This window comes from Arachis hypogaea, chromosome 13, assembly GCF_003086295.3.
Source record: "Arachis hypogaea cultivar Tifrunner chromosome 13, arahy.Tifrunner.gnm2.J5K5, whole genome shotgun sequence".
NCBI lineage: Eukaryota > Viridiplantae > Streptophyta > Magnoliopsida > Fabales > Fabaceae > Arachis > Arachis hypogaea.
This window is the reverse complement of record NC_092048.1, coordinates 132975141-133002933: the sequence shown is the minus strand read 5'-3', so window position 1 is coordinate 133002933 and position 27793 is coordinate 132975141. Positions and strand designations below refer to the sequence as shown.

The 27793-nt window shown below is 30.3% G+C and overlaps 1 protein-coding gene and 1 long non-coding RNA gene across 2 annotated transcripts; both read left to right on the top strand.

Annotated features, from left to right (window-relative positions):
- The first annotated feature begins 12401 nt into the window (after positions 1-12401).
- LOC140178208 (uncharacterized) lies at positions 12402-15816 on the top strand. Its single transcript, XR_011870468.1, has 5 exons — positions 12402-13393; positions 13480-13548; positions 14098-14750; positions 15475-15543; positions 15700-15816. It is a non-coding gene; the product is annotated as an uncharacterized lncRNA (long non-coding RNA).
- Positions 15817-17013: 1197 nt separating this feature from the next.
- LOC114924122 (uncharacterized) lies at positions 17014-20309 on the top strand. The gene is made up of 10 exons (XM_072210912.1): positions 17014-17163; positions 17277-17568; positions 17605-17728; positions 17828-17949; positions 18221-18353; positions 18489-18643; positions 18764-18893; positions 18990-19189; positions 19323-19627; positions 19733-20309. Exons 1-5 carry the CDS (start codon positions 17014-17016, stop codon positions 18223-18225), a joined length of 693 nt encoding a protein of 230 aa, XP_072067013.1. The 3' UTR covers positions 18226-18353; positions 18489-18643; positions 18764-18893; positions 18990-19189; positions 19323-19627; positions 19733-20309.
- The last annotated feature ends 7484 nt before the right edge of the window (positions 20310-27793 follow it).

Sequence of the window (27793 nt, the reverse complement as noted above, 5' to 3'; positions counted from 1 at the left end):
TTACATTTGTTCAATTTTTAAGTTGAATGTCTTTTTTTTTTTCTTGCTTGAATATGTTTGATTAATTTTTAATTACAGTTTGAAGTCTCCTCTTTCCCTTGTTGGGGGACGGAGTGATCTAGGCGATAAAATTGTATCTAGTCTTTGTTGCTACTGCCCTTTAAGTAAAGAAAAAGACACTTGTCGTTGTTCCTTTTGGTTACACAATTTTATATATGGATCTGATTATTTTCAAATAATACCAAGATATTTCAGAAACAATGATTCTTTTCGTATAATGCTGATAGAAGATATTAACATCCACTCATCCAGCATAGACAGAATTTTGATCAGATCAGAGTGAAGGTGAAGCTTTGAGCTTTTGATGATATAAGTTTTTAAATCAGAAAGTTTAAATAAACGCGATAGCTAAAAGTAAAAGGCTCAAACCTCAAATGATAACAATTGGTGTGTTTAATAGTTATAGAAAAGCTAGTGTTATGTTAAAGTTGTTACTTATTTTACCAACTTGTTTCATTATCAGTGGTAACCCACGACTCTAGATGCCAAAAATTAGGCTGAGAATAATTAAGAACATGGACATCACAATATTCTGGCATTCTGTTAGTGGTTGTTGTCCATTAAACATGGGAAACTACTCTGCTGCTGCGTTTTGCATGAACTGCGGAGGAAGCTATAGCCACATATCATTCATTTCCCCAAAACAAATCAGCTTCACAAAAGGGCAACCATATTTTACTGAACTCAGCTGAACCCATGAACACCAATACATAAATAAACAATCGCTGCAATTTAGTTTTTCTGAAGCATCTAAAGTCCTGACAATCAATATACAATAATGTTGCCTCCTTAACTTTTTCTAGTTTGTGACTTAAGAGTTATGGCCAAGTCAAAAGAATCAACATTTTTGTTCATGTAAGAGCTAGGAAGATATATATAATAATAATTAGCCGAAATTCAGGAGTTGGGCACCAATTGGCAAAATAGTTGCAATAATTAGTTATTAGGCAATTACTTAATTATATCAATTTGGTCATAAATTAGTCCAAGTTGCCTCCGATCCTGTTTTAGGATAATGATATCATTTTGTAGTAAGCAACGAAGCATATCCGCATGTTTCTGCCTCTTCAAACGTACAGCTGCAGTTTTCTGTTTACTTTATTTAAGATAAGTGTCTTTGTTAGCAATATTTCACATGGAACTCCACTTAATTATTATTATCATCATCATGGCCTTTTGAAGGGTGGAGATTAACGCTTATAACTCTAAGTGGAGTAACAAATTAAAAGTGTGTTTATCGTACATGATGATATTTCAATAGTTCGCAATAAAGATCATGAAGAATTCACCATTTGTGAAACATGACAAAAAATTCTTACCTCAAGGGATGGATTTAACAAATAGATAAACATGTATATGATGTTCGAATCCTAAGTGCACATAAAAATTTACTTGAGAATTCTTGTAACTATATCAATACCACTATTTTCATATCAAAACATCAATTATAAAATCTCTGTTTCAAACATGGTTCAAAATTACTAATCTTCCATTAGCATTTCTGACGTTACTCACAAATATTTGTTAGAATTGTTGAAAAGTCAAAGACGAAATTATTAAAGTGCAGGAACCATCATAACGAATAGTATACGACCATCCATTACAAATTGACATCTAAATTTACCTTTTATTAAAAGGGGGCACTAGAAAAACGAAAGTTTTAGAGGAAAATTTTCATCCAAGTTGGAGGCCGGGGGGAAAAAGGGGATTAAGCAATTAGGCTGATCTTAAAACAAAAATTAGTTGCAGCTTTAACTGTTTTACCCAACATTATTTTTGAGAATATTTAGTAACAAAAAAATATTAACTAAAAATTATTAAAACTTAACATTTTTGGTTTTATTTAATATATTATGTAATAAATAAATACTAAATAAGATAAATTTATAAACTGTTTGAATTAATCCAGTTATTCTTGAATAAATGGAGGTATGAATATACACAAGAGTGAAAACAAGAAACTATTGAGGTTGTCGCTATATATAGTAGCATATTATGTTTATGTGATATTTATTATGGCATTTAAAAGTTATTGTTTAATTACTAAAAATATTAAATTTAAATTAAAAAAATTACTATAAATAATAAATTAAACAAAATTTAAGCACCATAAAATTGGCCTTACTGTTTTATGATCTGGAAAGGTTGAAAAAGAATAGCACCTTTACCCTGATAATGTGAATATCACACTCACACACACATCCTTTTAGCTATTTCTGCTTTGTACTTTATGATCACTAAGGTGAAGGTGGATATACAGAGAAAGAAGCTAGGTTCGTTCCTTATGAACCTAGGTAGGCCACTGTCTACTGATAGCGGTTGCCATCAAAGCCCAAGTTTGGTTATGTTTATCTGTTTCCGTTACTAAGTATATCAAATACATAGTAGGGGCCAGCTAATCTTAGCTTTCAAACTAGTATCATAGTATAAATTAAAGAAAAAAAAAAATCATTTCTTACACATCTGAAGTTGATGAGTGATTAATTCAGGAATTGAAAAAAATAAATGTAATAATCCAATAATAATAAGATAAGGTAAGTGTTTATTACTTTTTTATATATCCCTGTTCGTCCTCGATCGTGTGCATTGCTGTCTGATGTGTCTTTTTACTGTGAAATTATTGTGATGACACTGTAAGAGTGGACAGCTAGCACTGCATCAATGCATTGTTTATTACTTGAAGTAATTAATCAAAATTCAAAACTGATTATAAACATATTTATCAAAATGCTTTTATTTAATAATATGTAAATATATAATAACCATTTATTATATTTAAAATGATGTCAAATTAAATTTCCTTACATTTTCATCATCAAAATTAAACTACTACTTCTAATTTGAGAAGGAACAAAAGATAAGATTGAAAAATAGTTCTTTTTACATGTCCTTTTCCATTAGAACCTTATAACTTTTGAACTCATGAAAAAAGAGAAGATATTTTCAACTTTCTTCTTTTGTTTGAAAGATTCTTATGTTTTGAAATCGTGGCTTCTTATTGTTGTATCTTTTTCCTATGTCAATAATTTTCCAGAAGTTATGTTGTTTATCACTTCAAGCTACATGTACATATTTACAAAAAAATAAAAAATAAACTATCAAGTATTCAATTATATATATAAAGTTATAGACTACATTTACATATAGATTTTTTTCTCTTTTAGGTTACTTTTGGGGTAAGAGAATTCGATGTCTTCCTTCTTAGTTTGATTGCTCCTCTCTTTTAATGTGTTACATCAATGAATATTAGTAGTTAAGAAAACAAGAGTGGTCCATATTAATAATACAACATAAAAAAAATTGTATAAATTAAAGTTATTCCATATTCAAGAGTCACCACTCATTTTAACAGCTATATAATTAATTTCTGTTGCATATCTTTATGTTAAATTATCAACGAATGATCATTCTATAAGTAAATTTTCTAAAAATATTGAATCAAATTCAATTACCAAAATTTAATTAAAAAAATAAAAAATATTTTACATTTATAAACTAACTAAAAATCACATATTCAAAAGATATATAAAACTTGTAGTAATTAATAATGCATGCTCCTACAACCCTACAACTTTTAATGTGTTACTACTATCTATTTATAATTATTTTGATATATCTTCTAAGCTATTTATATATAGTAGTTGTTATAGATATCATAGAGCATTTTGGTGAGTAGATCACCAAATATATACTTGGAGCATTGAACTTGAACTCATATGCGGAAACTTGAAAGAATTCAAGAATCCGTATATATACACAAATAAGGCATGAACATGGAGCATCTCTTTTTTGGCCATGAATTTGTTTTCATTCTCTATATATGGTTCTATGTAGTGGAGTGCGGTCTACAATGGCGGCCCTTTATTGCTTCCTTGTGATGAATGGTCTCTCGTGTGTGTGTTTGTGGGGATATATATATATAAAATAAAGCAACCATATAGCTAGCTCCTAATGAAAGCAAAAGAAATTAAATTGATGGAATTAGCATCCTCCATATATATCAAACTAAAAGTTTGCATAAGACCGGGGCAAATATGCATAGAGGTGTGTGAAACAAATAACAGATTTCCACTTGATATCATTAATTTTTTAAGTAATTACAAGTAAAAGGTCAAATTTAAAATCATGATTCTACAAGTGATATGTGAAGTCATTAGTGAGCTACACATGATGAGCATGCTTATAAGCTAAATAATTAACTGTAAATTGTAATATTATTGGTCAGAAAAGTTTGCAACATAAGGTAAAAGTTTGCAAGTTATTTTACCCGTTATCCCTTACTTTTCATATACTATGGAAAATTGTATGATAGAATTATTTTCCGAATTATAGAAAGGTGAAAACTCTCCTGCAATCGATTTTACATGAAGTTGTTTTTGGATAGATAACATGTGTTACCATTTGGTTTAAAAAATACCGATTTATTTTATACAAATAATTTAATTAAAAGACCAATTGATATAGCTATAATGTTAAATTTTTTACCGTATTTTATTTTAAAAATAAATTGATTAATTTAAATTGAGAAATTATAGTTAATTGTTTATTATATAATTTTTTTAACCAAAATTATAATTAAAAATTATTAAAAAAATAAAATTATCTAGTATATTGGACCAGCTCAATGTTAATCAAATTTTTTATTTCTATTATAAAATATAAAAAAATTTAATTCTAAAAAAAATCATGTTATTGTTTAGGATTTAATTTTTTTTATTGTGTTTTCGTAAAGTTTACACAAAATTCACCTATCACATTGACTAAACTTATTTATTTACGTAAAGTTTATTTATGGACTCAACAAACTTGTTTACGTTTTAATACAATTTGAATTGTATTAATATATTTTTATTTTTTAATCAATTTAATTTTATTTAAATAATTAGAATTTTAAATTATAAAATTTGTATTAGTTTATAATTTAAAATTTAAATAGATATAATTTAAATTAATTATTTATAAAATTGTATGTATTCATATTATTGTACTGATAGGATTAATTATATTTATTCAATTTAAAAAAAACGTTGTTAATTTTTAACTAACAAATAAATACACTTATATTATTTTTAAATTAAATTTTTTAAAATAAATGTACTCTTGTTATTTTAATTTTTTAATTTAAATAAACATATTCATATTATTTTTAAATAAATGTACTCATATTATTTTAAATAAGTATATTCTTTTAATTTAAAAATAATATGAATGTATTTAAATAAAAAATTTAACAACTGTTTTTTTTTTTAAATCGAATAAATATAATTAATCATCTGAATACAATAATACAAATATATACAATTTTATAAATAATTAATTTAAATTATATCTATTTAAATTTTAAATTACAAACTAATACAAATTTATAATTTAAAATTCTAATTATTTAAATAAAATTAAATTGATTAAAAAATAAAAATATACTAATATAATTCAAATCGTATTAAAATGTAAACAAGTTTGCTGAGTCCATAAACAAACTTTACGTAAATAAATAAGTTTAGTCAATGTGATAGGTGAATTTTGTGCAAATTTTATGAAAACACAATAAAAAAAATTAAATCCTAAAAAATAACATGATTTTTTTTGAATTAATTTTTTTATATTTTATAATAGAAAAAAACTTGATTAACATTGAGTTGGTCCAATATATTAGATGATTTTATTTTTTTAATGATTTTTAATTATAATTTTGGTTAAAAAATTATATAATAAATAATTAATTATAATTTTTTAATTTAAATTAATCAATTTATTTTTAAAATAAAATATAATAAAAAATCTAACATCATAATTATATCAATTAATTTTTTAATTAAATTATTTATATAAAATAAATTAATTTTTTTTAAACCAAATAGTAACACTTGTCAAGATAAGGAGCAATTATATACTCGAATAAATGCATGCATTTATGTGGATAAACACATGCAAGTGCACTACCGTACGTGAAAGCCCCGTAAGAATTAAAAAAAACATCTAAAATTAGTTCTCTTTAAAAATAACACAGTTTAGAACAAATAGTTCACAGCTAACAATCATATATGGTCGCAATATTCATTTGTAGTCGTTTTAGGTGCATATATACGCAACAAACTAAAAATTGTAATCATAATCCCGTATTGAAAAGGTTAGAATCATAACAACAATGAAAAACTAGACATTTTAAACACTATAATATATAAAACATTTTTTTGTAATGGTTTTTTTTACTGCTTTGCTAAAATTTTCACAAGGGTTAAAAAAACGTTGCCGATATGAGCATTCTCAATGAATTTAACGATGGTTTTAGACAACACTTCCTAAAATTATCGCTAATTTTTTGTAATAATTTTAAAAGTACAAAACTGCCACTATTTTATAACACATATTATTTTTTTTTAATTATATTTAACAAATCGCCACTAAATTATTAATTTTTATTATATTTAGCAACAGTTTTAAATTACCAGAATATTTGAGATTATTATTTTTAAAATTCCAAACTATTGTTAATATTATTCTGATTTTTCAACAAACAAAAATTCTCATTTTTCAATAGAACTTTTTATATCGAAACATTTATATAATCAAATGATTAAGTGCCAATCAATATAAAAAAAAACGTATTATCGTACACAATATAAGTTGTGCGCTTAATAAATTAAAGTGCCAATAAAATATAACATAAAACCTCTAAAAGTGTCGATGGTTTTCATAATTTGAAGTAGAAAAACTATGAACAATATCACTAAGAGGAAGTATAAGTAAACAATTAAGATGTCATTCTCATAAAATCATCATATAAGTAAAAGCTCCAAATTTATTTATACTTATAATCCAATTTGATCATTTGTGATATGCTTAAAACTGTTAATTACAATTAAACTTCATAATATGATGAAGCCATGCGGATATTTAGCAAGTCAATATAAGACCGGTGTTGTTGATAAGCATTACACCAAAAGATTAATGATGGATAATAATTAATACTACTATTATTATGTGACAAGCACTGGCTTCCAACACAGAATATATAAGGCTTAATTATCATATCTCTCTGATTGTACATCACTCATAAGTAATTGGAGAGAGGGTCAATATCAATGGAAAATGAAATGAAATGAAATTAATTAAAACAAAATAAAGTGAGGAAAGAAATGTTTATGGTGTTGGGTTATTGAAATGGACAAGGAGTTAGCCTCACTTTGACAGCTTCCATCAGAGAGCACTACCCTTTTTCTTCCTTGGAAAAAACATAAGGGTCCCTCCCTCCAACCATAATGAGAGAAGAAACCCCTTTTTTTTGCATCACACCCACTTTCAAGTGCTTAAGCCTCTAAGGCCCTTTTCCAACCAACCACTTCTTCAGTTTCTTTTCATTTTTCCATCACTACCTAGTAAATCAACTATCACATATTCCCCACTTGTGTTGTGTTAAAAGGACCTTTTATTTTATTTTTTTTCGAGGATATCGTTTAGGTCACCAATAATAATTACATTGTGATGAAAATAGTCCGGAATTCACTTTGATTAGCAAAAACAAAAAATGCACCTTTTACTTTTAAAAGAACTTAAAAAAAATAAGCACTAAACTTAATTAAATATAACTCAATCAATTCAATTTGATAATAAAAAAAGAGTACATATACATATTTATACTAATAAAAAAGAGAGAAATTTTCGTGACGTAAATAATATAGGTTAACTCATAGCACAATATAATAACATATGCTAAATTAGGCTACTTTAATTAACAATACAAATATAAAGATATTGTTAATGATGCAAGTGTAAGGAGTGTTAAAGTTAGTCCCACATCGAAAAAAACAAGAAAGAGTGAGGAGTTTATAAGATGAGAGATCCATTAACTTACTATTTTAAGATTTTGAGTTAGATGTGGTGTTTTCTCCTCTTATGTTCTCTTTCGTATATATTCTACATCATTGTCACTATCATTTATATTCTATTATTAAAACTTTTATTAACCATTTTTTTATTCATTGGACTTACGGTAGATACTATTAAAAAAAAGTAACAAATTTTGAGTAACTGAAAAGTAGTTAAAATTAATAATAATATTTTAAAGTGAAAGTGCATCAAGAAGAAGAAAAGGGTTTTGATTTGATCACCAGTTGTCAAGCCAATATATATAACTCATCCACTACTGATAAAAAGTTTTCCATCATCCAATCAACATCTTCTTTCACCACAAAAACCATTAGTAATGAAGAAAGGTGAGAGCCAATAATAATTATTGTGAACCGTTTTTAATTAATTAATTAATTAATTAATTAATTAATTAATTAATATACTTTCTTTCTGATTGCATTACAGCTGATCAGTCAATAGAATATGAATTAAGTGTTTCCAATGAGTTACAATCTCTACATCGATCCCCACATATTATGTTATACCTTAAAAGAATGTTTCATGAACTAGAAGTTGACCCTTCCACTTGAAATTCTTGAAATTGACCTACTATCTTTTGGATGGTCATTTTGTGCCTTATATATATATATATATATATATATATATATATATATATATATATATATATTTTTTTTTTTTTTTATCTCATATCATTCATGTGAACCTTTACTATTTGAAATTTCGATATTCATCGAATTTAGGTCACACATGGCGAGTGGGCAACTCTATCACCATCATAAATTTAGTAATAACCAGCTTTGTTTTCATTCTTCCTAAGCAAAGGGTTTTCTGATATAGACTTCTGCCTTTTTTTTTCCTCTTGAAATGAATCTTATTTATTTAGTTTCTTATCGGTACTTTCTTTTTTATATAAACGAATATTTGTTTGATAAAAGATAAAGTTCCTTGAATTTTATCTCATTTCTAAAGATACTCGCATGCATGATTATGCTTATGCGGTTAAAAAATAAGTGCTTGTTAGATTAATTGGGTAAAATATTTTTGGGCACTATAACATTATGTGAAAGCTGATAATCATATGGGATCTTTGATCGTCAATAATGAAGTGCTACAAATGGTTCTATATGTTCAATTACCAGAATTATGGGGTTACGGTTGTAACATAACAATTCAAATTAAGCAATTCTTATCCCCGTCAAAGAAAAAAAGAGGTTAAGCAATACTTATCTCAAAGATAAATTACCCAATTTAAATTAGATTAACTAAAATTTAGTAGCATGGATTAGATTTATCGAATACGTTAAAAATCCTCTTTGGCTAATATTATTAATTTCAAGTGCTAGGGAAACTAATCTTTTTTTTTTTTTGGGACTAATATCTTAACCCTAAAATTTAAACTCTCAACTGTAGTAAATCTTAAATTTTAAATACTAAACTTTAACCCTCCAAAAAATAAAAATTAAAAAGATATATAATTTTACAATAAAACAAAGTCGACTAAAATTAACTAATTAAAAGTTGATTTTTTATACTTATTCCTTTATAAATAAGGGCTAATTCACTTAACATGGATTAGATATATCAAATAATGTAAGAGTAGTCTATTATGAAAGATAAATGAATGAGAACATTTTGTTTTAGACGTGACCGCGTAAGAAAGGTAATAACATGGAACTCCCACTAATTGAATGAGATTGAGACTGAAATAATATCTAGATAAAGTTGTTATCTTCAACTCCTTGTCGAATCCAGGTTCAAACTTCAAACAAACACATTATTTTTATTGGGCCAATGGCCATTATAGAATAGTTCTTTTCATGAAAGCACTGTGGTGAGGTCTAAAGAACAGTCACACTTAGGGAGTAAAGGACCACCACCCGCGCTTAATGTCTAGTGCATCCTATATTTCTATAAACTTTTCTTTCTGATTCCATCATAAAAGGCCCACTTTTCCCGGCACTTATACATGTTTGCAATTACAAAAGAATCAAATAAAAAAGTGAAAATAGAGTGCATTTGTCTTAGTCATGACGAAAGAAAATAAATTGGAAATTGCTTCTCACTCTCTGTAACGCAATAATTCATTAATATATCATTCGGTTGCATTCTTTTTTTTTTTTTGGTAAATTGATTGCAATATTTATAAATACATATATACCTCAATTTTTTTTATATATATATACATATATACCTCATTGGGGTGCCTTTCGCGATCCATTTGTTGGGCCGAAATTGCATAGAAAGTGTTGAAGTATTTGGTTTGTTATCTTGAATTTATATTTTGGACTTTATTGAGATTTTGTTCTATAGGAAGTGGGCTAATAAGTTGTTCAGGTTATCGATCGAAGTCAAATAAGCCTATATATTCCGTCCAAAAAACATGTGTATATTTATTATGGGCCAGGGATTCATCCTTTTTTTTTCTACGCATTCATGGATAACACAAATTTTGATGTTAAAAATATATTTTCGGGGCACGAAGCGAAGAACATGAAGGGATTCATCGACTACAAGCGGGAAGAGCAGCTAGAGTGCCCCTTCTAATCTGTATAATAGAGTGCCCTTTCTTTTATCATTTTCTTGATTTTGCTTCTTGCATTAATGGCTAATATTTAAATCACATTGATGAGTTTCTTTTAAAAATGTTGTAGAATATTATTACATATTAATGGAAAAGTTTAGGGGGTCAGCAATTTTGTTAAATTTTGACCAATATGTAACCAATAAAAAAATGAGCTATTGGATGAAATCTCACACCATTAAAACTATCATTAATGACTACTTGATGACTGTAAATCATAAAAGTTGTTGCCCCTAGTATTTCTCCATATTAATTACTTCAACCAAACAAAATATTTTAAAATTAAAAAGAAAACAATTACAACATTTAAATTTTCTTACATTTAAAATTCTAAATTTTTTAAAGATTTAAAATTCTATTTAACAGTATTTTATCTAAACATATGTATATCCGCATTTATTCAAATGGGGGATAGAAACAAAGAATAAAGAAACATGTTTTAAAAAAATATACCAATAATAATTATTATATATTTGGATATTAAAAAATACAAAAAATAATTCTTTTGGCAATTTCGATACTACATGTACAAGCGTTTTCAATAATTAAAAGTTCAATTAAATTGGTACAAGTCCAATAAAAAAATGTATGCGTCTATCACGTGATTTTTTCCTCAATTGTTCATTATAAATTTTTTTTAACAAAACATAGATTTTTATATAAACTTATAGATATAGTATAGAAATTTTTGTATATAACAACAAATTATCAATATTGCACAAATATTTTTATATGTTGTATACTAATTTTTTGTATTATACTGTATATTAAAATTTATGTGTTTGACATTTTTGTTATATATATATATATATATCTAAGAAAGTGATGTAGAAAAAGTAGAAAAAGAAATTAAATAAGAGGAAGAGGAGAGAATGAAAGAGGTGGCAGCTAGCGACAACAACGACAATGTTAAAGAAAGAAGCATGAAAAAAAAAATAAAAAAAAAAGAAGAAGTAGCAATAACAACAATATACATACATACGAGAAAAAAGTGCGTGACGTGTTAATTAATTAAAAATTTGGTTTAAAAATATTTGGAGGCGTAAGGTCATTGAATTCTTAAAGGTTCATAAAAGATAATACAAAGAAGCTAGCTGCTAGAGTGATAGAGAAGTTGATCGAGGAGGTTTGTGAACTTGTGATGATAATAACGCAGCAGTAATTAATTGCGATGAAGAAGATGAGAGAAGGGTACAGAGAAGGTGATAGTGGCGAATGGGTGACAGTGATCATAATAGGTATAGAAAAGGGTGAGAGAAAATGGATAGTGCGATGAGATTAAAAATAATTTAAAATGTTAAAATATTAAATTGAAATAAAAACTTTTGTAAAAATATTCTATGAAAAGAAAAATTTTTTAGTAGTCGTGACGGATATATATATATATATATATATATATATATATATATATATATATTATTTTATATAATATTTTAATAAAATAATTATCTATTAAAATAATTTTTTACGGTTTTATAATTAAATTTTTTATTAATAATAACATACACATATTTTTATATGATAATTTATTAATATTTTAGTAATTATTTTTTGTGTTCATGTAATAATGTTAAGATTCTTTACTGAGCAATATTATCATTATACACTAGAAAGGCGTGGATTCATCTCCGAGCTGGAGAGCTCCTCGCATCCCACGCCGATTCCAGTCCTAGGTGGAGGCTCTCCTCCACGGTGGCACCTCCTCCACGTGGCCCCTTTTTTTTAGGGATGCATGTGCTCCTCTGACAGTAGTCGTCAGCCATCCCTTTCAGCTGACGCAATCTCGCATCTTTTTCACCGAATCACTGAGGCAAGCTTCCTTCTTGATGGATCTGTTTAAATAGGTAATGATTTCTTTGAACCCTAGGAGCTTTGCTTTCTTCTCCAAATTTCGTTTCATCTGCCGTACGAAACTCTGTCTACGAGCTGTGTTCTCCTGGGAGTTTGTTCGTCGCCGTTCATCTGGGTTATTGATTTCCCAATTTTTCGCTCAGATTCAAGATCTCAGATCAATCAATCAGGTGCATCGAAACCTATTTTCCCCTTCATCCTTTTTCTTTTTCCTTCATTGTGTCGATCCTTGTGATGAATTTTGGCATCTGTTCCACGATTGACCCAGGTTTTATTGTCTATGATTTCTGAAATCCCTAATTGTGCAAATTCTGATCATTTTTGGTATCTGTTCTATGGTTAAGCGACATTTTATTCTCTAGGGTTTGTGAAATTCCTAATCTTGCAAATTGTGATCGTTTTGGGTATCTGTTCGATGTTTAACGCACATGTTATTGTGTAGGGTTTGTGAAATTTCTAATTTGCAAATTGTGTTTGTGACTTGATTTTTTTGTGGGTTCATGTTCTTGGTTACATTTTTTGGGTTTCGCTGTTAACCTTCATTTTGAACTCATTATCAGATCTACTTTTGTTACCTGTTGAATTGTTTGTTGCATGTGTGTTGTGTTTTTCATGAATATATTTTTAATTTTTTACTTTGTGTACATTCAACAAATCCCTTGAGTTTTTAAACTGTTTTCTGTATTTAGAAACATCTTCTGTTATATATGTTTGATGTAATATTCGTCTGAAAATGTGGTCTGGATACATAATAAGTTTGTACTGTATATTTTTCACTGGAAATTCGAAATTTGGGAATCATTATCAAGGTATGAGGTTTCAATCTCATCCCTTTCATGAATGTTGATGTCATTGAGAGATTTTTACTCATGTTTGTATATACTTTTTTTTTTCCACTCATCTCCTCTTTTCAATGTATCCTTACCTAACACATTTACCAACTCTCATTATGATGAGTAGAATCATTGTTTGGGGTAGTTGATTACTGCCTTCCCTATGGTCTTATGGCGTTTAGGTGCACTGTAGTAGGTATGGTCTCATATCTCAATTTTTGGTCCCTATTTCTTGATTTCTTGAAAGTTTCACTTGTTTTTCCTGTTTTTGTGTTGGTTCAGGTTTTTCTCCTATGATTAGTTGTCTCTATGCCATTGAATGGAGATGAGAATGTGGGAATGCCTATCAAGGTATGCGCTTTCTATCTAACCTATTTGGTGAGTATTGATGTGATTGATATGAATTGATTCATAGCATCTTCCTCATTGAATGAAAGATTTTTTTTTCAACTCAATTGCATTCTCAGTTTTTTTTATTATTTATGTAAAAATTATTTTGTATTTCACCTCTTGAAAAGACATGGGAGTCTTTTCCTGAATTTGAGATGTTATTCACAAAGAAAGTGGCTTTGTTAGAATAAGATGGCATCACTCCACTATTTGTGTTACTAGCTCTGCCCCAAAGTTTAACTAATTTTCACAATTTTTTTCATTCTTATTTTCTATTGATAATTAGAGAAAAAAATTATGGCATCACTCCACTATTTGTGTTTCTGGTTGCATGTGGGTTGTGTCGATGATTATGAAGGAATCGGTTTTATGTCATAATCTATTTTATCAGTGGTAATGTGATTCACAAATATTGATGTATAGCCTGTTGTTTATTTATTTATTTTTTAAGTTCAACTGAATTGGATTATATTTTTCTGTTGATTGTGTTAAATTTGTTTTATATTTCAGCTGTTAGATGGACATACACCTCCTTGGCCCCAAGTTAAGAGGTTCATTGAGAAAAGAATGGCCTTGTGCCAGTAAAATGGCTTTATAGTGTTCTTTGTCTAACTAGCACATGTCTTTAGCCAAAGAAAAAACTATCCAGCAGCTGGTCTTCCCATGAAAATGTGTTCTCCACACATAATAAGGTTGTGCTATATATTCTTTATTGGAAATTAAAAATTTTGGAATCATTATCAAGGTATGAGGTTTCAGTCTCATCCTTTTCATGAATGTTGATGTGATTGACAAATTTTTATTAATGTTTGTGTATACTTTTGTTCCCATTTATCTGCTGTTTCGAATGTATCCCTACCTAACACATTTACCAACTCTGATTGCCATCACTATAATCATTGTTTGGGGTAGTTGGTGACTGCTTTTCCTGTGGTCTAATGACATGTAGCTGCACTGTAGTAGGTGTGGTGTGATATCTCAATTTTTGGTCCCTATTTTTTGATTTCTCCAAAGGTTCATATCTCAATTTTTGGTCCCTATTTTTTGATTTCTCCACAGGTTCACTTCTTTTTCCTGTTTTTGTGTTGGTTCACCTTTTGCTGCTATGATTAGTTGTTTATGTGCCATTGAATGGAGATGAGAATGTGGGAATGCCTATCAAGGTATGGGCTTTCTATCTAACCTATTTGGTGAGTGGTGATGTGATTGATATGAATTGATTCATAGCTTCTTCCTCATTAAATGAATGATTTGGTTATTTAATTTTTTTGTGGGTTCATCTTCTTGGTTACAATTTTTGGGAGTTGGTGTTGACTTTCAGTTTGAACTCATTATCAGATCTCCATTTGTTACCTGTTGAATTGTTTGTTGCATGTGTTTTGTGTTTTTCATGAATATATTTTTAATTTTTTACTTTGTGTACGTTCAACAAATCCCTTGAGTTTTTAAACCGTTTTCTGTATTCAGTCCCCTTATCTATGTTTGATGTAATATTCGCATGAAAATGTGGTTTGGATACGTAATAAGGTTGTGCTGTATATTTTTCATTGGAAATTCAAAATTCGGGAATCATTATCAACGTATGAGGTTTCAATCTCATCCCTTCCATGAATGTTGATGTCATTGAGAGATTTTTACTCATGTTTGTCTATACTTTTTTTTCCCACTCATCTGCTATTTTGAATGTATCCTTACCTAACCAATTTATACCAACTCTCATTATCATGAGTAGAATCATTGTTTGGTGTATTTGATTATTGCCTTCCCTATGGTCTTATGACGTGTAGGTGCACTGTAGTAGGTATGGTCTCATATCTCAATTTCTGGTCCTTATTTGTTGATTTATTGAAAGTTTGACTTGTTTTTCCTGTTTTTGTGTTGGTTCAGGTTTTGCTCCTATGATTAGTTGTCTCTATGCCATTGAACGGAGATGAAAATGTGGGAATCTCTATCAAGGTATGAGCTTTCTATCTAACCTATTTGGTGAGTGGTGATGTGATTGATATGAATTGATTCATAGCTTTTTCCTCATTGAATGAAAGATTTGGTTATTTAACTCAATCTCATTCTCAATTTTTTTATTATTTACGTAAAAATTATTTTGTATTTCAGCTCTTGAAAAGACATGGGGTCTTTGTGCTGAATTTGAGATGTCATTCACAAAGGAACTGGCTTTGTTAGAATGAGATGGTATCACTCCACTATTTGTGTTACTAGGTGTGCCCCAAAGTTTAACTAATTTTCACAATTTTTTCCATTCTTATTTTGTATTGATAATTAGAGAAAAAAATGATGGCATACTCCACTATTTGTGTTTTTGGTTGCATGTGGGTTGTCTGGATGATTATGAATGAATGGGTTTTGTACCTAATCTATTCTATCAGTGGTGATGTGATTCACAAAAATTGATGTGTAGCCTGTTGTTTATTTATTTCTTTTTTAAGTTCAACTGAATTGGATTATATTTTTCTTTTGATTGTGTTAAATTTGTTTTATAGTTCAGCTGTTGGATGGACATACACCTCCTTGGCCTCAAGTTAAGAGGTTCATTGAGAAAAGAATGGCCTTGTGCGAGTAAAATGGGTTCATGTTATTCTTTGTCTAACTACCACATGTCCTTGGCCAAAGAAAAAACTATCCAGCAGCTGGTCTTCCCATGAAAATGTGTTCTCCACACATAATAAGGTTGTGCTATATATTCTTTATTGAAAATTGGAAATTTGGGAATCATTATGAAGGTATGAGGTTTCATTATCATCCATTTCATGAATGTTGATGTGATTGACAGGTTTTTATTCATGTTTGTCTATACTTTTGTTCCCATTTATCTGCTGTTTCGAATGTATCCCTACCTAACACATTTACCAACTCTCATTGCCATCACTAGAATCATTGTTTGGGGTAGTTGGTGACTGCCTTCCCTATGGTCTAATGACATGTAGCTGCACTGTAGTAGGTGTGGTGTGATATCTCATTTTTTGGTTCCTATTTTTTGATTTCTCGAAAGTATCACTTCTTTTTCCTGTTTTTGTGTTGTTTTAGCTTTTTCTGCTATGATTAGTTGTCTATGTGCCATTGAATGGAGATGAGAATGTGGGAATGCCTATCAAGGTATGGACTTTCTATCTAACCTATTTGGTGAGTGGTGATGTGATTCATATGAATTGATTCATAGCTTCTTCCTCATTAAATGAAAAATTTGGTTATTCAACTCCATTACCCTCCATTTCCCTCCTCAATTTGAATTCAAAAAGGTGAGATTGTGTCCTGGATTTTTTCTATAAATGGATGGTTAGTGAAGCACATTGAATGCACAAACATTCTGCTGTGTTGTATTTGCTCCTAAGCTATATTTATTTTAGAATTTTTCTGTTTATATTTTGATCTATTTCATCAACTCTCTTTATCTCCTTTCTTTTTACTGCAATGCCTCCTCCATTTGATATGATTTCTAAAATGCATCCTCCTAAAGAGGCTTGGAGGCTGAAAGTTAGGGTTCTAAGGCTTTGGGTTGTACCCTCTTTTGGTAACCATGAGGTTCCTAACTCAATGGAGATGATTTTCCTTGATGAGCATGTTAGCCTCTATTAGCTTCTCTTTTAAATATGGTTTTACTTGCTATTTTTTAAGTTTTCAACTTTAAATTATGTGTTTCATTAATCTGATTTGTTCTTTTGTTCTATTTCTAGTGTGAAAAAATTCAAGCTACAGTCAAGAAACCACTCCTTAATAGGTTTAGGGATCATATAGTTGAAGGACAAGTTTATAGAATAGCATATTTTACTGTTGTGTCAAGTCATGGTAGTTATAGAGCAACTTCTCATGAATTCAAATTGGTTTTCCTTCACCGAACCACTGTTGTAACATTTGATGAAGATGTTATCCCTAAGACTTGTTTCAACATGTTTCCTTTTTCTGAGCTGCTGAACATGACCCAAGATTATGATTTTTTAGTTGGTCTGTATATCTTCTTGCATTTCTGTTATTGAAGTTTTTTTTAACAAATCCTTTGAATAGTTAATAGGTTGTGTTTATTTGGAATAGATGTCATTGGTCTTTTAACTTCAGTCGGAGAAGAGAAAGAATATGCAAAAGAGGGGAAAATTGTGAAAATGATTGCATTGGAATTAACTTCAAAAGAGTATGTTCATTAAGTCATTTCTGGTGCTTTGTCTTTATCTTTCAATGATCTTTTTTTGCTTATTTTCTGTTTGATTCTTTGTCATCTTTTGAGTTTCAGTCTTACAGTACGATGTGCATTGTTTGGGGATTATGTTAATCAAGTAAATCATTTTCTTGCCTCTGGCTATGTGGAGCAGCCTGTTGTAGTCATTCAACTTGCAAAAGTCAAGTTCTTTAGGGGTATGTTGTTTTTTTTTCTGTACATCTCATGGCTGCTCTAGGTGTTGTCTCCAATAAAGTTTGCTAGACTCTTTCTTTGTTGCTGTGTAGGTCAAGTAGGTCTTCAAAATGTGATGTATGCCACTCAAATGTTATTTAATCCTGATATTCCTGAAGTTGTTGAATTCAGGCAGATGTTAGCATGCTTTATTTTGTTGATGTTTATTGTATTCTTTATTTACAAGCAATTTGGAGTAACAAGTACAACTATTTGCATTAATTTTTTTTTTAGTATGATTGAGCAAGATGTCAATGGTACCCAGCCACTGTTTATTGCAAATGAGGGTAAAGTTCTCTCCTTGGAAGATGATTTCATGCGTTTAACTAGAAAATGCACTATTGAAGAGCTTCAAGATAACAATCAGGTTGTCTTCTTTTGAGTTAGTTGTGTTTCTGTTTCTTTTATACACACATGAACCAAAAAAGAAAATCAAACAAGAATTTCCAGATCTATTTTTTCATTCATGTTGTTAATTAACTCTGAAATGCCCATTGGATAGGAGGGTTCTTTTATCATTTTTGGTGCAATCCAAGGTATTGTTGAGGATGGAGGTTGGTGGTATTCTGCTTGTGTGTGTGGAAAGGGTATCTATCCTCAAAATGGTGCATATTACTGTGATTTTTGTTTGAAGCACATAACTAATGTCACTCCAAGGTCAGAAATTTTGTTGAAAATGTCTTGTCATTTTATAGAGTGGATTATTTATAAAAATAAGGTTTCTTGGTATTATTTATTTGAATGATTGTGTTCCCCTTTTTTTTCCTCTCTCTGCAGATTTAAAATTAAAATAACAGTTGAAGATCATACTGGGGAGGGTATTTTCCTTCTCTTTAATCGTGAGGCATCTTATTTGCTTAAGAAATCATGTGCTGACTTGTTTACTGAGGTTCAAAGAGATGCAAGTGTATGTTGTTAGTTTTCTTTTATGTGTTGTTCACTTTATGGGATGCCATATTTCTTATTCAAACTCTATATTTCTTATGTATTACTTTCAAAATAGCTTATATGTAGGGATACTTATCCTCCCATATTCCAAGGCCTCATTGGAAAGAAGTTGTTGCTCAAGGTTGATACCAAAGGTGTCCCACATGATACATTTTATGGGACTTTCCGAGTTAGGAGAATTTGTGATGATTCCACCATTATTGCGATGTTTGAACTTCCCGATTATGATGCTGATGATGAGTCTACTCCAAAAAGGTTAGATATACATACAAATATTTTTAGATCGTGTTAATTCATCATTAATTTCTTATTTTTATTTTTTTATTGTGCTGTGGTGAATTTGTGTTATGGTCTTATGTGTTTTTAAACTCTTATGGCATATGAATAGGAGATGATTTACACAAATCTGTTCCTTGTGGAAAAGCGGATGTTGGTATTAAGAAGGAGTCTTCAGATAGTTTTATCAAAAGTGAGAAAGATGCTGGTGAGTATTCTGGGATTTTGTGTAAATCCCCTGTTCTTATAGATTTTTTGGCTGAAAAACAGCCTACTGTTTCCGGAGGGACTGAGTTTGTTGGCTTAATTGATGGTGAACATGGAAAAGAAGAGAAAACACCCAGCAATGATACTATTAGTGATGATCTTTCTGCTGAACTGGATATATTGCTTAGCTCAGCAGAAAAAGAAACTCAGGTGCTGATGTATAATATTTTTTTCTCATTCCTATGTGTGCTGTTTCTAATTGTATTTTGCATTCTTGAGTGAGTTTTATATCTTTTTTTAATTTCTTTGTCATAGGAGGTGTTGTCCCATGTTCTTGAAGCACCTTCGCAATATGGAGAAAAGCTTAGTCATGAAAATCATGTTGTCACCTCCAAGGGTAAGAGGAATTTGAATCCTCAATTTGAAGAGGCTGCTGTTGATGCAGATGAGCATGGGTTCAAGGTTGCCAAGGTTAAAGGAGTTTGATTGAAGGTGTGGAATTGAGCTGCTGTGTCTAGGTGTAAGTGTTTTATATAGTGTATCTCTAAGTATTTAGGAAGGCTTGTGATTCCAAATAGATTGACATGTAATCATGCTGGCTGGATGCTATTTTGATTTGACTTTTTTGGATTGTGTCCAACAAATAGGATTGTCAGATATAGGGGTTTTCCTTCTGTGATGGCTTGGGTAATGTGCCAACTAGGTCTATTCTCAACTCCTCCTTTTGTAATAGTGACTTTGCTAGGAATTGGACACATTTTCAATGTTGTACCCTCTTTAGGTTACATACTAGGATATGTGGTCAGATGTTGGAATCCTCCTTATCATATGACTTAGGGTATGTAATTGTGTATATCACTATCAATTAGGGGTGTAATTGGTTCGGTTTGGTTCGGTCGATTTTTTTGGTTTTTTTATTCCTAATAATCAGAATTTAAATTACCATAAAATGAACTTTAAAACTGTCAATAAACTAGAATAACAAGAGTATATCACATCCCAATTCAATACAAATTCAACTTAATTAACATAAAACAAATACAATAAAAAATGTCTAGTAAAACAACAAAAATAAACACACTTTAAACCGAAACAGTCACTTTAAAACAAATGAAAACTAAACAGCCACCATGCTTAATATGAATCCACACCAGACTCATCATCATCTTCCCCACACCAGACTCATCATCATCTTCCCCGGTTGGTGCAATTTCTACCAAAATAAAACAAAAAAAATCAATATGAATTATAAACATAAACAGAATATAGATTATAAATTATAAACATAAACCATAAAAGGAACTACAAGATAACAAATTAACGACACACATATATGCATAAAGAAATACAAATTAACGGCAGACATAAATATGCAGCCATAATGAAGAAAATAATAATTATGACTTGTTGATCCTTGATGCAATTTTCTAACAAAAATAAAAGAAAGAAGATATAAAAAGAAAAAACTTCTTTGAAAAAATTATCAAGTGAAAAACAGTACAAAATCATTGTTCTGCTTCAAAATACAAAACCGGCAGGAGCACAAAGTTGACAAGCAAGGTAATCTGGTTTGACACAGTCTGCCGATCATGCCTCTAATCCAAAATAATTTAACTCCAACAAATGTCATCTGGTTTCAGATTATTAAAACAGATTATAAAACATATTATATGCATTAAAGCATATTATATGCAGCCACAACAAATTATATGAGTTGATTAGATTAATGCAGTAAAGAACTAAGATAAATTCTGCAGCAAGATGTTAGGCTAGCTGAGATATAAGTGCAGAAAAGAAGTGATTGCGTAATATTTTATGACTAGAATTGATAGGATAGAATTATATCCATTGACTACACCATAGACCTTATATATATATAGCTATAAGACTAACTACTTTTTGTTATTGAAACAGAACACTAACTAATGAAACTCTCCCCTATTTGCTTGTTGTACGTTCCATAATTTTTACTGATTCTTGATTTTCTTCTTTATGGAAACATTGTTAACTTTTTATTGGATAAAACAGAGACCAGGGTTTGGTAAACAAGATAAAAAGCAAGAACAATAATTAAGCAACAACAATAAAATTCTGCAGAAAAAAATTTCAATGAAACTTATCTTTCTAATTAAGCACAAACTAGCAACAACAATAATTTTAATTAGTAACAGGCTAACAGCAACAACAATAATTTTAATCAGTAACAGCAACAACAATCAGGGACAAATTAAGCACAAACCAGTAAGAGCCCTCAGAGACAAAATCAATTATAAAAATTTGAAAATCAGATCTAACCTCCGAAGAAGACATTGTTCAGGTGCTTTTTGTAGGAGAGGGCTCGGCGACTGCAGTGCTGCTCTGCTTAGGGTTTCTTGCCACGACTTAGGGTTTGTTCCGACGGCTTATGACTGGACGAGGGCGTGGACTCTGGACTGCACGAGGACGCGAACTGGACGATGCTGCTGGCTACACGATGATGCTAATCTTTGCTACGCCTGCAAGCCTGCGATGGAGATGAATGGACGATGCTCTCTGGCTCTCTGGCTCTCTCAGGCTCTCATTCTCCCAGACATGGCCGCGTGGAGGTGGAAGAATGGAAGATGGAAGTGAGCTGTGGCCTATGGGTGAGTGGGTGTCTCGTGTCTGTGTGAGGAGTGAGCAGTGAGCACCACTGAGGGTGAGTGAGTGAGTACGCCGCGTGAGTGAAAGGAAGAGAGAGTGAGGCTGTGAGGGTATTCAGAGTCTAGGCTTTTATACCTAGGTTAAATCAGTAAGGGTAAATCAGTAAAAAGAATCACTTATGCAGCATCCTATTCGGTTCGGTTTGGTTCGGTTCGGTTTTTACTAAACCAACCGAAAACTGAATCAAACCGATCGATTTAGTTCGAAAAAAACAAAAAAAAACCGATTTTTTCGGTTTTTCAATTGGTTGTTGTAATTTTCGGTTCGGTTTTACGGTATTTTTCGGTCCGGTTCGGTAACTTACACCCCTACTATCAATCAATATTTTAATGAAATGCAGCAGTTCTTATTTATATTTGTTTATTGTTGTACAACTTTATCTTTTCATGTTGATTAGTTATTGGTGTTCATTATAATACTTTATTTCTTTCATTTTCTGCGTTTTCAAAGGTGTGCATGGTTATATGAGTTCTTTGTTGGTGTGTTTGATAACTTTTGCTCCCAGTCATCCCCCTCCCCCTCCCTCCGCTTTTGTTTTTCATCTGTTGCTTATAGGAACTTAACGATGTGCATGTCTTTTTGGCAATGAATTAGGGATTTTTCTTACCTTTTATGTTTCAACCTCTTGTTCTGTTTAGTACGAGTAACAAAGATGTCTCATAACTCTGTTCGTGCTAGAGAGTATAGGTGAAATTTTTTGAAAAGAAAGCAAACACAGAGTCCCCATCGAAATGTAATAGGTCAGTACTGAGTTGACTTTCATGATATTTTTAGTGTTTTATACTCCAATTTTCAATGATTTGATATCTATGCGACTGTTTGTAATTTTTTTTTCTTTTGTAATGCTTTAGAGGTCCTTGATTCCTCGATGCCTGCTCTCTCTTGGAATGATTATATGGGTAATTTTTATTGCTCTCTTTATATTTTTGTAGTTAATCTTTGTGTTTCTAATAATTTATCTGTTTATTTTATATGTTTTCAATGTTTCTATTTCTTCTTATGTTTTAGAAAATTTATTTGAGGTGTCCCAGAATGTTAATCAGAGTTCAAATCTTATTTTGTCAGGTATAATAATATCTTTAAGTATTTTATCCCCGTCCGATTTTTTTCTGTTAAATTATATTTTAAGTTTCTTTGATTTATATCTAATTGCAAATGTATTTAAGTAATTTATTATTGTTTTTTTATGCTGTTACACCTAAAAGGGTTACTTTAACTATTAGTAACCCAGAGAATTTCTAATTAAACATATGACTAGACTTCTGTACTTGGTCTCCTTTGAATTTGACAACTCAATTAATATTTGTAGAATCAAACGTGGTTTAATAATTCTAGATATGATTTAAAGTGATTATAATAACCCTAAATTGTGATAAGTAGTTATTAAATTAGGTAACATAATCGTGAGATTATTTAGTTGTTGTTGTTTACATGGCTGAAAGTTATTCAAATAGTTAATAATTGATTCAAAGTGCATAGTTATTGAAGGTAATTAGATTAGCTAGCGTAAGCCTGACCAGTTGTCGCATGTGGTAAACATAATTAATGCCATTATAAAATTTTTTATTGAATTGTTTAGATCAGTAGATAGGTTTAATTTATGTAGTTCTTTCAAACATACACAAGGACTAGAGGTTATTAAATTGTTTAATTAGTTTTTATTTTTGTCTTGAACAATATGAAAAGTTTGTTGGTTATGTGATTGGAATCACGTAATTAGTTAATTAGTTAACTTTTCTAGCTAAATAATAGACCAGGGGTATTTGTTGAAAGTTTCTTAGTTTTATGTATAGTTCTCAGAACTGAATTGGTGATCGAACCAGTCAGGTTACTGGGTCACTAGTTCACTTGTTCAACCGGTGAGTCACTGGTTGAACCGATATAACCGTTCGTACGTCAATAAAAGATATAAAATAGTAAAAAATTGAATAAAGTGACAATTAGGTCCATCCTTAAAATTTTCTACTTCAGATTAATTAGCCCTTGAAAAAAAAAATTAAATATGTATTTGGTCCTTCAAGATAGTAAACCATGAACACATTACGTCCCTCTATTAATTTATCATGTGAAATTTAGTGGTGATGCTTAGATGTCCCTACTAATTTGTCCTAAGGCAAAATCTTCGAAGACTTACTAACTCAATACTCTAAAAAATTTTAAATAGATATCTTTACTAAGATTTTAATATGTAAATGTAAATATTTTAATATGTGATACTTATTTTAATAATTCTATAAATTCTAAAGAGTTAAAAAAATTGAGTATGAAACTAAAATTAAATTAAATAAATATAAATAATTCAATTGTGTATGTATATAATATATAGAATAATCAGCACGTAGATTGATAAATGAACACAACAGCTTGGTGGTATTCCTTATGCTTACCTAGCAAGGAGACATGGGTTCAATACTCATTGCAAGCATTTTTGAATATTCAATCCAATATTCAAATGCTGCATCGAACTGGCCAGTTTTGGTTGGTTTCATCCGGTTTGTGAGGAACCTGCCGGTTTTAATCGGTTTACATCCTTCTTCGGTTCAAAGGTAAACCCGAACCGGCCAGACTACCAGTTTGACTGGTTCATCGATTTTTCGGCCGAACCGACAGGTCTGGTCCGGTTCTTACAGCTATGGTTTTATGTCATAATCAGTAGTTATACATTAAAAAAAGTTTAATTATTATGTCGATTCCTTTAATTTTTGCAAATCTTCTATTAGTTCCATATAAATATTTTTTGTTTTAGTTCTCTTTGTCAAATTTTTTTTTTCAGTTTCTTCAATTATGCCTCTCTCGATAGTGATTTGGTAAATTGTATGACGAGCTATTTACAATAAATAATATGATGCATGGATTGAAGTAAGAGAAAAAGAAAGCCTTGGTAGCCAATTAAGAAAAAAAATTGTGCAATGACTCAATTAAAGTTAAAAACAAAAATATAGGCACTTGTTTTAAAATTTTACAAAATTCTAAGGACCAATTGAGTCATTAGCGTCTAAAAAAAATACAAAATGATTCTAATAGTAATTTAGATTATTTCATTTGAACGTTCGTAGTTAGTATCAGTGATTAAAATAATAAAACAAAGTCTATTCTAATGTTAACAAAAATGAAACTGTTCTTGAATATGCATTTAGGTTTATTTATATTTACTTAGTTGATAAATGAATGTTTAATTTTTATTGATTTTCATAGTTTATTACATTTGTAGTGTTCAGCTTGCATGTTCATTATTAGATAATTAATTGATTTCTTATTGCATGATTAATTTTTGTTTATATTTGGTTGTCGAATATATCTTTACATAAGTTTGTCTTATTTTAAATCAAAATGGATGATATAGACCAATCAGAAATATATGATCCTTCCATAAATTCATTCAGTCAAGTTGGTTCTGTTATTGATCATCCTCTGTTCTTGCAAAGTGAGATACAAGGTACGCTCTCTTTCTTAAATAATATATTATTCAAGAATAGTAAAATAGAATCCTTATTTATTTAGTGCTAAAAGATCCCATTGTGATTATATCATGAGATATTATTCAGTTAGTGTAAAATAGAAATAGTGTTTTGTGATATATTTTTCTCACAAGATTCAAATGAGTCAAGTATTTAGTCTATATTATATCTTTATGCTAATGGTTTATTCATTTTATGTTGAATCTATTTCGTGTCATATAATTCAGATGAAATTCTTTTATTGTTGTGCATATTTTTCTCGATTTTATGTTTACCAGGTTGCCTTGATGTTGGTGACCCTAACTATGAATGTTCAATTTGTGGCGCGTATTTCTGGTTATTAGAACGTGTTGAAAGAGACTCTACAGTTAATCGTCCAATTTTTACTGTTTGTTGCTCAAAGGGAAAAATTCAGTTACCTTATCTTCGAAAGCCCCCAGATCTGTTATATAATTTGATCAATGGACATGATAGCAAGAGTTTGTACTTCTAGAAAAATATTCGATCTTATAACAGTATGTTTGCCTTCACGTCTCTTGGCGGTAAGGTATTGGATTCAGTGAATGATGGGAGGGGCCCACCGCAGTTTATAATAAGTGGTCAAAATTATCATCGGATTGGAAGTTTGCTCCCAGATGCTGGTGAGAAGCCTAAATTTGCGCAGTTATACATATACGACACTCAGCATGAGATAATGCATAGGCAGCAAATCTTTGGATATGTGTGTTTGAAATTTTGTTGTTTAGCTTTTTTGTTGTATTTTGCTGATGTTTTATTGTTATTTGTATTGGAAATTAGGTTTATAGCTGTGACTTCATAGTTATACTTTGTTTTGTTCCAGTTATAATATGCTATTAGTCATTTTTTGCTAATAATTATATATCAAAATATGTTAGAATTGTATTTTGTGTGGTTTTTAAATATATTTTTTGTGGTTAATGTATATTTGTTTTAGGCAAACATCTGAGATAGATAAAGAATTGATAACTGAGTTGTTGCAAATGATCGATACTCATAATGTCATAGCACAGTCATTTCGAAGAGTTAGAGAATTCTATCAGTATCATCCATATGAGATTTTCTCATTGAAGTTGTATTCGCAACGGAACGTTGATCGAAGAATGTATAGTGCTCCCTCTTGCGATGAAGTTGCTGCTTTGATTGTTGGAGATTTTGATTCGTCGGACCATGGTCGTGACATTATTGTTCGATCTACTGGTGGTCGGTTGCAACGTATATATGAAACTCATGCTCTGTATTGACCGTTACAGTATCCTCTGTTGTTTTCATATGGCGAGGATGGTTATCAGTTGAACATTGGTTATCGAGGTGAACAGCTTGGATATGTTCCTGGAAGGAGAACAAGAGTTTCCCTCAGGGAATTCATATGTTTTTGTCTCCAGATTAGGGAGCACGAAGATGGAATTATTCACAAGTGTAGCCGGTTGTTTCAATAATTTGTGGTTGATTGTTTCACCATGATTGAGTCCCAGAGGTTGTATGAGATTAGAATGAAGCAAAGTACAATTAGAGGAGAAGTCCTTCAAGGAATAGAGGAGGCTATGCATCGTGGCGATGACGAGGCTTCTTCAATTGGGACACGAATCATTTTGCCTTCCTCCTTCACTGGTGGTAGACGTTATATGTTTAACCGTTGTCAGGATGCCATGGCGATTTGTAAACATTTTGGCTATCCAGATTTATTCCTCACTATTACGTGTAATCCAAATTGGCCTGAGTTTCAGCGGTTTACGGAGTGAGAGTGAATTCCCATCGCTGATCGTCCTGATATCTCTTGTCGTGTCTTTCATGCCAAGTTGAAGTGCCTTCTTAGCGATCTCAAGGAAGGTGTGTTTTTTGGTCCACTTAATGCAGGTATGTTCTTTTCTCGCTTAGCATTTCAATTTCTGTCTATCGTCTTTTGACATGTATTTGTATGGCTTCTTTAGGATGTTTTTTCTATTTTTTAGGTATGTATACTATTGAGTTCCAAAAAAGAGGTCTACCGCATGCACACATGTTACTCTGGCTTAACGGGAAAAGCAACTTACAAAGTGTTGAAATTCTTGATGAATTCATCTGTGCTGAGCTACCCAATCCCCAAAAATTTCCATCTCTTTATAATGTCGTCACTAAGTACATGATCCATGGTCCCTGTGGTCGACTTAGACCGAGTTTTCCTTGCATGAAAGATGGTAAGTGCTCAAAATTTTATCCGAAAAGATTCGTTGACCAA